The 12513-nt window shown below is 41.6% G+C and overlaps 1 protein-coding gene across 1 annotated transcript; it reads right to left on the minus strand.

Moving 5' to 3' along the window:
- Window positions 1–796: 796 nt before the first annotated feature.
- LOC100352531 (small ribosomal subunit protein uS17-like) lies at window positions 797–1365 on the minus strand. Its single transcript, XM_002718735.5, has one exon. The coding sequence runs from the start codon at window positions 1341–1343 to the stop codon at window positions 867–869; it is 477 nt and encodes a 158-aa protein (XP_002718781.2). The 5' UTR covers window positions 1344–1365; the 3' UTR covers window positions 797–866.
- Between the last annotated feature and the right edge of the window lie 11148 nt (window positions 1366–12513).

The following is a 12513-nucleotide window of genomic DNA, read 5'->3' on the forward strand; positions in this document are numbered from 1 at the left end:
TTTTAACTGAGGCATGAAAGCATTATTTATGTATTTTATAAAGGAAGGAATCTAATGTTTCCAAAATTGGTTATATAAAAAATTATGCATTCTTATTTTGAGATATTAAGCAATTATTAGTATTATTTATGTGAATATTTAAAGATATAGGAAAAAGTTGCCAAGATATAAGTTAGTAAAAAATTCTGTGTACATTATGAATCCATGATAAACTCTAACTCATTAAAAAATCTGCTGGGTAGCTGGCATTATTAGGTATTATCATAAATATTGCTGCATAGTCATATATAAAGGAGTAGAAGGATTTGGAAGAGGATGCATTAATCCTTTTACAGCAAGATTATGGCTCATTTTTGTTTTCACCTAAGTGCCTTTTCCCTTGTGTATAGTTCATCAGCATTATGCTCTAAATATCTATTTCCTTGATCATCATAATGAAGTAATAGGAGATATTAAAAATAAGAACGTGATTCTTCCAGTTTTCTTACTCCATTTTCCCCAATTTTAGTTTTTACTTAATGTTAAAAGTCAAATCCACCAAACCTACTGCCAAGAGACATTAATTACAGACACTCTGGTGCATATTCTAAACGATTTCACACCGGTGTGTGTTTTTGTTCACCTGAACCCTGTAGACACATGCAATGGTTTCCACTATTATATTGGATTGCATGGATTCACCTCCTATAAATGCTCAGTTCAAAAAATGTGGGCTGCTTTAAAAACCCTTTATGGTTATGTAATCATATGAATCAGGACTTTGTTAATACTTTCCTTTATTCACATATGAAGGAGATTCACTTTTTTTTTTTTTTTTTGAGTGGGAAAATCGCTTTATTTGTCTGGGGAGCGGGCGGGCGTGGGCCTCAGAACTTCTGGAACTGCTTCTTGGTGCCGGCGGCCTTGGTGACCTTGAGCACGGTGAAGCGCATGGTCTTGCTGAGCTGCCAGCACTCGCCCACCGTGACGATGTCGCCGATCTGGACGTCCTGGAAGCAGGGCGACAGGTGCACGGACATGTTCTTGTGGCGCTTCTCAAAGCGGTTGTACTTGGGGATGTAGTGCAGGTAGTCGCGGCGGATGACGATGGTTCTCTGCATCTTCATCTTGGTCACCACGCCAGACAGGATTCTGCCCCGGATGGAGACGTTTCCGGTGAACGGGCATTTCTTATCGATGTAGGTGCCTTCAATAGCCTCCTTGGGCGTCTTGAAGCCCAGCCCAGTGTTCTTGTAGTAGCGCGGGAGCTTCTCTTTGTCCGTCTCCCCCAGCAGGACCCTCTTCTTGTTCTGGAACATGGTCGGCTGCTTCTGGTAGGCGCGCTCGGTCTGGATATCCGCCATCTTGCCGGCTGCCTGAAAAAAAAGGGAGATTCACTTTTGAAAATTAGTCACTGAGTTCCCAGGAACAATTCTAATAACAATGCAATGGGAATTCTTTACTTACTATAAAACAGGTACTATGTTAAGTACTTTACACGTGTTATCTTTTTTTTTTTTTTAATTTAATGAGCATAAATTTCCAAAGTACAGCTTATGGATTACAATAGCTTCCTCCCCCCCACCCCCGTAAATTCCCTCCTACCCACAATGCTCCCCTCTCCCACTCCCTCTCCCCTTCCCTTCACATCAAGATTAATTTTCAATTATCTTTATATACAGAAGATCAATTTAGTGTATATTAAGTAAAGATTTCCACATTTTGCTCCCACACAGAAACACAAAGTGTAAAATACTATTTGAGTACTAGTTATAGCATTAATTAAACACCTAAGAGTAATTGTGTATTAATTACAGAGTTCAACCAATAGTTTTAAGTAGAATATAAAATGCAACTTTTGTATTGTTGTGGCTTCCCCCCCAACCTCCCTCCCTCCCGTGGCCCTCCCCTCTCCCACTCCCTCTCCCATCCCGCCCTTCATCAACACGTGTTATCTTATTTAGATCTCAAAATTCTGTTTCTTTTTAATTATTATTTTTTATTTATTTTTTTATTTTTTTGACAGGCAGAGTGGACAGTGAGAGAGAGAGACAGAGAGAAAGGTCTTCCTTTGCCGTTGGTTCACCCTCCAATGGCCGCCACGGCTGGCGCACCGCGCTGATCGGATGGCAGGAGCCAGGTGCTTCTCTTGGTCTCCCATGGGGTGCAGGGCCCAAGCACGTGGGCCATCCTCTACTGCACTCCCGGGCCACAGCAGAGAGCTGGCCTGGAAGAGGGGCAACCGGGACAGAATCCAGTGCCCCGACCGGGAGTAGAACCCGTTGTGCCAGCGCCGCAAGGCGGAGGGTTAGCCTAGTGAGCTGCGGCGCCGGCCTTAGTTTTTTTAGTTTTTACATCTTCAGCTTTACATGTAAAGACTATAAAGCTCAGCATGATGGGATGATTTACTCAAAATCACAAAATATTTAATGTGACAAAGCTGACGTTGAGCTTCCTGCCCTTATGTCATAGGTGAATCATGGAAAACAGTGGAACAGGTGGGAGGATTCCCTGAGAATCAACATAATAAAATGCACTTCTGTACCTCTTAATGTGAGCAAGCCATGAAATCAAGATTCTGACAATAGCCCTGCGAAATACTCAAGCAAACCTAGTCTTTGCCTTCTATTAAACTTGATTGACTCCCCTTACTCTTAAGTTTTCCATATCTGCTTTGTTTATGGAGATGTTTCAGACTACATTCCATTCCCTAGAACGACTTGAATGGCTCGGTTGGTGTTGGGTAGTAAGAAATATAATGAGAATGTAAGATAATATTCTGAATATACATTTCCATGATTTTTTGCTGGAAAACAATAACATGACATTTATAGATTTCATTGAATGCCATCTCATATTGAGTTTCACTCTCATGTAGAAAAGAGGAGAAGAGATGATGTGAAAGTCAAGAATAGAGTTGAAAATAAGATAGCAGCATCAGTAATGTGGGCAGAGGTGTAATAGGCACATTTGCCACCCTCCTCATGGCCTAGAGAGCTGTCAGTAGTCAGATCCAAACCTAGAAAGATAGGCTGTTATGGTCCAACAGAATAATAGCAAGTAGAATAATGAAACTTTAGACTGGCTTCTTGCTTTTTAGCAGCATGAATCAATAGAGACATAGTTTATTGGATCCATAGTTTTGCAATTATTATGGGAATGTCTTCATAGTATGTTTGGCACTTCTCGAAATGTTCTTGCTCTTTCTGGCCGTCTTTCAGCCTATGAATTCCCCTTATGGGTTGCAGTGGGGTGTGTCAGGGGAGAAGAGAGACTCAGATGTTAGTCCTAAAGATGACTTATGCTTAAAAGTTTAATTTCTAATGCTGTGTTTCTCCAACATAAATCATAGTGTTCCAGTGAGAGAACCAGTTATATACCTTCTCCAAAATATGTTTTCTCAACTAATGATCCTGCATGCCTTAACATTATACTGACAGAAAAACAGCTGCAGTGGCTTTTAAACTAATGATACAATCCATGGATAATTTCCTCTAAATAGCTCATAGATGGGAATGAATGAATCATAGATCATTGCAGGAAGCAATAGCAGAGAGCTGGATTGGAAGTAGAGCAGGCGGGATTCAAAGCAGTGCCCAGATGGGATGCTGATACTGCAGGCGGTGAATTTACCCACTATGCCACAGTGCCAGTCCCACATCTGCTCTTCTAGAGCTTCCTCACTGCTACTTCATAAGAGATGGTGTTTTGAATAGAAGGTGGTCTGATTCATTTGTTTATTCTCTCTCTCTTTTTTTAATATTCCTCCCTGGGTATAGGGGAGGGATTTCTTTCTTTCTTTTTTTTTTTTTTTTTGGACAGGCAGAGTGGACAGTGAGAGAGAGAGAGACAGAAAGAAAGGTCTTCCTTTACCGTTGGTTCACCCCCCAATGGCTGCTGTGGCCAGCGCGCTGTGGCTGGCACACCACAGTAATCTGAAGCCAGGAATCAGGTGCTTCTCCTGGTCTCCCATGGGGTGCAGGGCCCAAGGATTTGGGCCATCCTCCACTGCACTCCCGGGCCATAGCAGAGAGCTGGATTGGAAGAGGGGTAACCGGGACAGAATCTGGTGCCCCGATTGGAACTAGAACCTGGTGTGCTGGCGCCGCAGGCAGAGGATTAGCCTAGTGAGCCGCGGTGCTGGCCGTTTACTCTCTCTCTCTTTTTTAAAAAGATTATTTATTTGAAAGTTAAGAGTTACAAAGAGAGGAGGGACACACACACACGCGTGCGCGTGCACACACACACACACATATCTTCCATCTGCTGGTTCACTCTCCAGATAGTGGCAATGACCAGAGCTGGACCAGCCTGAAGCCAGGATCCAAGAGTTTAATCCAGGTCTCCCATGTGGCAGGGCCATGTTCTATTGCTTTTCCCAGGACATTAGCAGGCAGCTGGATCAGAAGTGGATCATATGGGACATGAACCAATGTCAACATAAGATGTCAGCCTCACAGGCAGTGGCATTACCTGCTATACCACAATGTTGACCCCTTAACTGTTTCTTTTAAATGTGAAAGTGATCCTTGAAATCTGCCAGACATATTTTAAAAGCAGGGTAATGTGCCCTCTGCTTCTAGCTTTACCATGTGGTACTTTTGAGGTGTGTGTGTGAGAAAAAGAGAAAGAGAAAGAGAGAGAGAGAGAGAGAGGGAGAGAGAGAGACAGATTGAGATATCCTCTCCCTACTTTGAGCAGATCTTCAAGATGAATCACATTCATGTAAAAACTAAAGGGAAAATTTGTGGCATGACATGTTCATGATCTAGAGTTAGACACAGACTTTTTTTTATTTGAAAGTTTGAGTTAGACAGCGAGAGAGACAGAGAGAAGGGTCTTCCTTCCATTGGTTCACTCCCCAAATGGCCGCAACAGCAGAATCTGCGCCAATCTGAAGCCAGGAGTCAGGTGCATCTTCCTGGTCTCCCATGTGGGTGCAGGGGCCCAAGCGCTCCAGCTGTCCTCCACTGCTCTCCTGGGCCACAGCAGAGAGATGGACTGGAAGAGGAGCAACCAGGACTAGAACCAGCACCCATATGGGATGCCGGCGCTGCAGGCAGAGGATTAACCAAGTGAGCCAAGGCGCTGGCCCCAGTGAAAATTTAATATTAATACTATTATGGAGAGCATTATAGAAATTCCTCAAAGATCTGAAAATAGATTTACCATATGACCCAGAAATCCCACTCCTGGGAATTATCCCAAGAGAAATGAAATCAGCATATGAAAGAGTCATTTGTATACCATTTGCACTCCATATTTATTGCAGCTCAAAGCACAATAGCTTAGATATGGAATTAACCCAGATTGATTGTCCATCAACTGAAGACTAGATAAATAAAATGTGGCATATATGCAAAATGGAATACTACTCAGCCAGAAAAAAGAATGAAATCCTGTCTTTTGCAACAAAATGGATGCAAGTGGAAACCATTATACTTACTGAAATAAGCCCATTTCAAAAAGAAAGATATCAGGGACTGGTGCTGTGGCATAGTGGGTGAAGCTGCCCCCTGCAGTGGTGGAATCCCATATGGATGCTGGTTTGAGTCCTGGCTGCTCTATTTCTGATCCATCTCTCTCCTTTGGCCTGGGAAAGCAACAGAAGATGGCCCAAGTGCTGGACCCCTGCATCCATGTGGGCGACCCGGAAGAAGCTCCTGATGCTTGGCTTCAAATTGCGGCCATTTGGGAAGTGAACCAATGGATGGAAGAGCTTTCTCTCTGTCTGTCCTCTATCTGTCTGTAACTATACCTCTCAAATAAATAAATAAATCTTTAAAAAAAAGTAAAAAAAATAAATATCATGTTTTCTCTGATATATAGCAGGTAATATGGAATACAAAAGGATGTATAGGAATAAAATGGTCATTTTGATATATGGTTGTCATTTTTAACTAATGTTAATACTCTTGGGGAAGTGTGGTCTTCCTAGTTTTTACTTGTTGACTATTGTGGTTAGTCATGAATTAAGCCTGTGAATGTAGAGTGGATTAAAATTATTTCTCTGAAAAAAAAATTAAGAAAAGAGAGGAGGTTTGGGGCAGAGCAGGGGAGTGAGGGAAGTGTGGTTGTCTTCTTGGACTTGTACTTGTGAAATGTATAAAATTTGTTCTCTATATTAATAAAAATTAAAATAAGAAAATGAAATCTTGAAAAAAGAACTATTAAATAAAGGTAAACATAATATTTAATCCAATCCTAAGAGAATATAAATAACAGATGGTACCTGGATTCAGAGAATCAAGAAGGCACGTACAGCTCTTAGTAGTCCCAAGAGGAGCATCCAAAGACTGGGGGTCAGTACATTGGGAAAGCTAGCATTTCCCAAGGTGCATAGGTGAGACCTGGAGCGCTCTGAGAGGCTGTTGTGCCAGCCCTGTGGATACTCCCTGCTGAGTTGAACTGCCTGTTCTTAGAGTCAGACCACTATGTAGTTTGCTGGCTACTGCTGTTATTAGCATCATACAGGCTATAAATAATGTTGCAAGTTGTTCTTTCCCTTGGGGCCGATAGAATTCAAGAAGCTGTCTTATCTCCTCTCTTAGACAACTCTGGCATCGTGTGATGACCAGTAACACTCCCTCCCTGGTCCTACACAAATGGTTGTCAACAAGAAGAACTGAACCCTTCTGTGATGCCCCTTGATTCTTTTGAGTGGGAGAGCATAGACTAGTGAGAACAAATACGTTCTTACATTAAGTGCTCCTTGGGAAAAACAGCTGCAGAGTGCTCTTTGAACACAAAGATTAGAATGACTGATGCATCCAGCCCCATCGTTGTTACACCTTCATGAAAAGAGTTGTGGCATTGGTCTTGAAAAGAAAGCACAACAAAGCATGAGATCACCCTCACTGCAGAATTTTAGCCTTTATAAAAAGTGTTCCCAAGCCTGAGTGGGAGTCCTTGCCACTTGGATTGAGCCACCTGCCAGAAAGAACTGCATGGAACCCAATGCAGAATTTATGCTCTTTGTTTCTGTGGGATTGGTCTTGCTTCATCTCCAGGATCTGCCTCATCTGTGGCCACGTGCCTGACAGCCAAGTTCTGTTTCAAGCGGTGCCTTTGTTTTCAACACATTCCTCCACTGTTAAATGCTTACATTGTTGTCTGAATCCCCCTGTGTGTATTTTCATTCCAAATAGACCATATAACTTTGAGGTCATGGAGTACCCTTACTGCTACTCTCATTTCCCTTTTTAGCTTCTAGAAGGGTGGCTGACATGAAGTAGATGCTCATAAATATTTATTGAATAAATGAACATATACATGGATGAATGAGTGAGTGAATTCTAATTTTATTTTTGAGATTACATTTTTTTTGACAGGCAGAGTGGACAGTGAGAGAGAGAGACAGAGAGAAAGGTCTTCCTTTGCCGTTGGTTCACCCTCCAATGGCCGCCACGGCCAGCGCACCGCGCTGATCCGAAGGCATGAGCCAGGTGCTTCTCCTGGTCTCCCATGGGGTGCAGGGCCCAAGTACTTGGGCCATCCTCCACTGCACTCCTTGGCCACAGCAGAGAGCTGGCTTGGAAGAGGGGCAACTGGGAAAGAATCTGGCACCCCGACCGGGACTAGAACCCGTTGTGCCGGCGCCGCTAGGTGGAGGATTAGCCTATTGAGCCGTGGCGCCGGCCGAGATTACATTTTAAATGTTCTATGAAATATCAGATATACAAAAGGTATGGAGATTAACATGATGAATATCTGTGAGCTCTTTACCTTGAGGCATTATGAATGCCTCATACCCTCCCTATTCATATCTCCCTCTCTTCTTCTCAAGGAAGTCACTGTACTTAACTTGGATAGTTATCTTTTCTATCTTTTTATCTTATCATCTATAATAAAATTTTTTTCCTGTTTCTAAAATTTGTAAATTATGATTGCATTCTTTTAATCAAAAACATATTTGTAAGGTAAAGGCAGATTGATATGCATTCTAGTTCGGCATCTTTTCTGCTGAATGGCATTTAATTGTATGAATGTATCTGATTTATTTTTCCATTCTCCTGTGGATGGAATTACATACAAGTCTGTGAAGCACATTCTCATTCATGTCTCTGTGGGCACTTGTGGTCAGAATTCTCCGGGGCAGATCCTGAGGAGCCGAATGTGTGGGTCAGGGGTTATGCATGTCCTTTACTGGGACTTCTGGGTAACAGCCCATTGCAGCTGTACCAATTTACGCTGTCGTGGATCGGCCTTTCTGTTTTCTATCAGTGTTTACCTCTTCAGGCGCTCACTTCAGCAAGGGGTGGTCTTTGCTGCCAATCTTGCTTGTGGGTCTCCTAGATGTGCTGGTGTTTGTTCTAGGGCCAGGGCTCTGGCCTGCTGTGGCCCGAGTGGGTTCCTATTGCTCTGATGCCATTTCATGAGCTGAAGCCGTCATGTTCACTCATTGAAGCACTGGAGTTCCTTCCTCTTTACCCTCAACTGGCTACAGCCTATTCACTGTAAACAAGGTTCCGCTGGAATAGGAGGTTGCCTTCAACAGCCAAGAGTTACTTTCACGTAAATGTGGTTTGAAGGGCCTGACTGATTGAGATCTTTGTCATCTGCTCTGATCCCCCATCAAATTGATACGGGGTCATAGCACCACAGGGTCACAGTATTTCTGCTCAGATTCTGTGGTTTGATAGCAGCATTTTTCAGCTTAATGACTCCTAACAGCAATTTTTTAAATACCATAGTACCTCTGGATAGATATTAAGACAAATCAGGAAATGTAGTATTCAAGGCATATTTCTAAAAGGAAATGGGTATTGGATAACCATGTAAATAAGGGTTTGCTGCCCAAAGAATCCCCTCATGACTTGGACTGAGGCTTTTTTTCTCCTCTAATAGTTACTTTTCCCCTTCAAATGAGATGAGGATTCACACAATGTTTAAACACTTTTGAAAACATTGCCTCACATGTTTATACTTGATTTTTTTTTCCAATTAGGATTGAATTGTTTAATACATTTTTCTGGCTTGTTTATTTCTGATTTAAATTTCTTCTTTAAGAAAAGCATCCGGGGCCGGCGCCGCGGCTCACTAGGCTAATCCTCTGCCTTGCGGTGCTGGCACACCGGGGTTCTAGTCCCAGTCAGGGCGCCGGATTCTGTCCCGGTTGTCCCTCTTCCAGGCCAGCTCTCTGCTGCGGCCAGGGAGTACAGTGGAGGATGGCCCAAGTCCTTGGGCCCTGTACCCCATGGGAGACCAGGATAAGTACCTGGCTCCTGCCATTGGATCAGCGTGGTGCACCGGCCGCGGCGGCCATTGGAGAGTGAACCAACTGCAAAGGAAGACCTTTCTCTCTGTCTCTCTCTCTCACTGTCCACTCTGCCTGTAAAAAAAAAAAAAAAAGAAAAAAAAAAAAGAAAAGCATCCGGCCAGCGCTGTGGCTTACTTGGCTAATCCTCTGCCTGCGGCGCTGGCACCCTGGATTCTAGTCCTGGTTGGGGCGCCAGGCACTAGTCCTGGTTGCTCGTCTTCCAGTCCAGTTCTTTGCTGTGGCCTGGGAGTGCAGTGGAGGATGGCCCAAGTGCTTGGGTCCCTGCACCAGCATGGGAGACTGGGAGGAAGCACCTGGCTCCTGGCTTCAGATCATCGTATCACCGGCCATGGCGGCCATTAGGGGAGTGAACCAACGGAAGGAAGACCTTTCTCTCTGTCTCTCTGTCACTGTCTATTACTCTCTCTGTCTCTTTCTCTCACTAACTCTGCCTGTCAAAAATAAATAAATAAATAAATAAAAGCATCCATACAGAAAGCGAGCCAATAATAAGCACACAGATTGATGATTTATTATGCACACACTTGTACCAGTAAATAGAACCTTGGGATGGACATTTGGCCTAAGTTAAGCCACTGTTTGGGATGCTTGTGTCTCATGGTAGACAGCTTGAGTTTGATTCCTGGCTCTTCTCTTGGTCCTAGCTTCCTGACAATGAACACTCTGAGAGGCAGCAGGTGATGGCTCAAGTAGTTTGGGTTTGGGTCCCTGCCATTCACAAGGGAGACTTGGATTAAGTTCCTAGCTCCTGGCATTAGGATGTCCCTGCCCTGCTATCATGGGCATTTGAGAAGTGAATCAATACGCAGGAAGGATCTCTATTTATCTCTCCACCCCTTTATCTCTTTGCCTTTCAAAGAAAGAAACGGAATATTATCAGAACCTCAACCCCTTTCAGTCATTTTCAGTCATTATATTCTCCACATCCAGGTTAAACATCTTTTTTGTTTTTTTTCTCCAGTCGATGCAATGTTTTCCTTAAATTGGACTGCTCCCTTTATGTATGATTTCCTGTGCCGCTGGGGTCTTTTCCAAGAACTCTTTTCCTATGCCAATGTCTTGCAGGGTTTCCCCAATGTTCTTTAATAATTTGATAGTATTGGGTCATTGATTTGAGTGGATATTTTTGTCTAATGTGTAAGGTAGAGGTCTTGCTTCATACTTCTGCATGTGGAAATCCAGTTTTCCCAGCACCATTCGTTGAAGAGACTGTCCTTGCTCCAGGGATTGATTTTAGCTTCTTTTTCAAAGATAAGTTAGTTGTAGATGCGTAGATTGATTTCTGGAGTTTCTATTCTGTTCCATTGTTCTACTCATCTGTTTTTGAACCAGTTCCAGGCTGTTTTTTATTAGAACTGCTTTGTAGTATGTCCTGAAATTTGGTATTGTGGTGCCTCTGACTCTGTTTTTATAATATAAAATAGCTTTATCTATTTGGGGTCTCCTGTGTTTCCATATGAATTTCAGCATCATTTTTTTCTATATCTTAGAAGAATGTCCCTGGTATTTTTATTGGTATCACATTGAATCTGTAAATTGCTTTTGGTAGTATGGACATTTTGATGATATTGATGCTTCTAATCCATGAACATGGAAGATTTATTCATGGAAGATTTTATATACTCTTCTATTTCTTTCTTTAATGTTTTGCAATTCTCATGATAGAGAGCTTTGACATCCTTAGTTAAATTTATTCCAAGGTATTGATTATTTTTGTAGCTATTGTGAATAGGATTGTTCTTAGAAGTTCTTTCTCAGCTGTGGATTGTCCGTGTATATGAAGGCTGTTGATATTTTTGTGTTGATTTTATATTCTGTCTCTTTACCAAACTCTTCTATACATTCGAATGGTCTCTTGGTGGAGTTTTTGGATTTCCTATATATAGAATTATGTCATCTGCAAATAGGGATAGTTTGACTTCCTCTTTCCCAATTTTATCCCTTTGATTTCTGTTTCTTGCTTACTAGCTCTGGCTAAAACTTCCATGACTATATTGAATAGCAATGGTGAGAATGGGCATCCTTGTCTGGTTCCATTTCTCAAGGGGAATGCTTCCTACTTTTTCCCATTCAATAGAACGTTGGCCATGGGTTTGTCATAAATTGACTTGATTGTGTTGAGGAATGTTTCTTTTATACCCAAGATGCTCAGATTTTTCATCATGAAAGTGTGTTTATTTTATCAAATGCTTTGTCTACATTCATTGAAATAATCATATGGTTTTTGTTCTTCAATTTGTTAATGTGATATATCACATTTATTGATTTGCAAATGTTCAACCATCCCTGCATACCGGGGACAAATCCCACTTGGTCCAGGTGAATGATCTTTCTGATGTGTTATTGGATTTAACTGGCTAGAATTTTGTTGAGGATTTTTGTGTCTATGTTCATCATGAAAATTGATCTGTAGTTCTCTTTCTCTGTTGTATTTTTTTAGGGTTAGGAATTAAGGTGATGCTGGCTTCATAGAAAGAATTTGGGAGGATTTCTTCTCTTTCAATTGTTTTGAATAGCTTGAAGAGAATTGGAGTTAGTTCTTTTTAAAAAGTCTGGTAGAATTCGGCAGTGAAGCCATAAGGTCCTGGTCTTTTCTTTGTTGAGGAGGTCTTTCTTACTGATTCAATTTCCATTTTGGTTGTTGGTCTGTTCTGGTTTTCTGTTTGTTCACAGCTCAATTAAGGTAGGTTGTATGTGTCAAGGAATCTATCCATCTCTTCTGGGTTTCCTGGTTTGTTGGTATATAGCTCTTTGTAGTAATTTCTGTTGACTCTTTTTATTTCTGTGGTGTTTGTTATTACATTTCATTATTCATCTCTAATTTTATTGATTTGGGTCTTCTCCCTCCTTTTTTTGGTTATTTGGGCCAATGTTGTGTCAATTTTATCTTTTCAAAAAACTAGCTGTTTGTTTTGGTGATCTTTTGTATTTTTTGTTTTGCTTTTGTTTATTCTCTAATTTTTATTATTTATTTCCTCCTACTAGTTTTGGGTTTGGTTTGCTGTTTTTGCAGATCCTTGAAATGCATTGATAGCTCATTTTCTTGGTGCCTTTCCAATTTCTTTATGTAGGCATCAATTGCTATAAACTTTCCCCTTAACACTACTTTTGCTGTATCCCATAAATTTTGTTGTGTTTTATTATAATTTTCATTTGTGTTCATACATTTTTTGATTTCTTCAATGACTCACTATTCATTCAGGAGTATGTTGTTTAGTCTCCTTTCTTTGCATATCTTCTAGAGATTACTGAAT

Source organism: Oryctolagus cuniculus, chromosome 15 (genome assembly GCF_964237555.1).
Source record: "Oryctolagus cuniculus chromosome 15, mOryCun1.1, whole genome shotgun sequence".
Classification (NCBI taxonomy): domain Eukaryota; kingdom Metazoa; phylum Chordata; class Mammalia; order Lagomorpha; family Leporidae; genus Oryctolagus; species Oryctolagus cuniculus.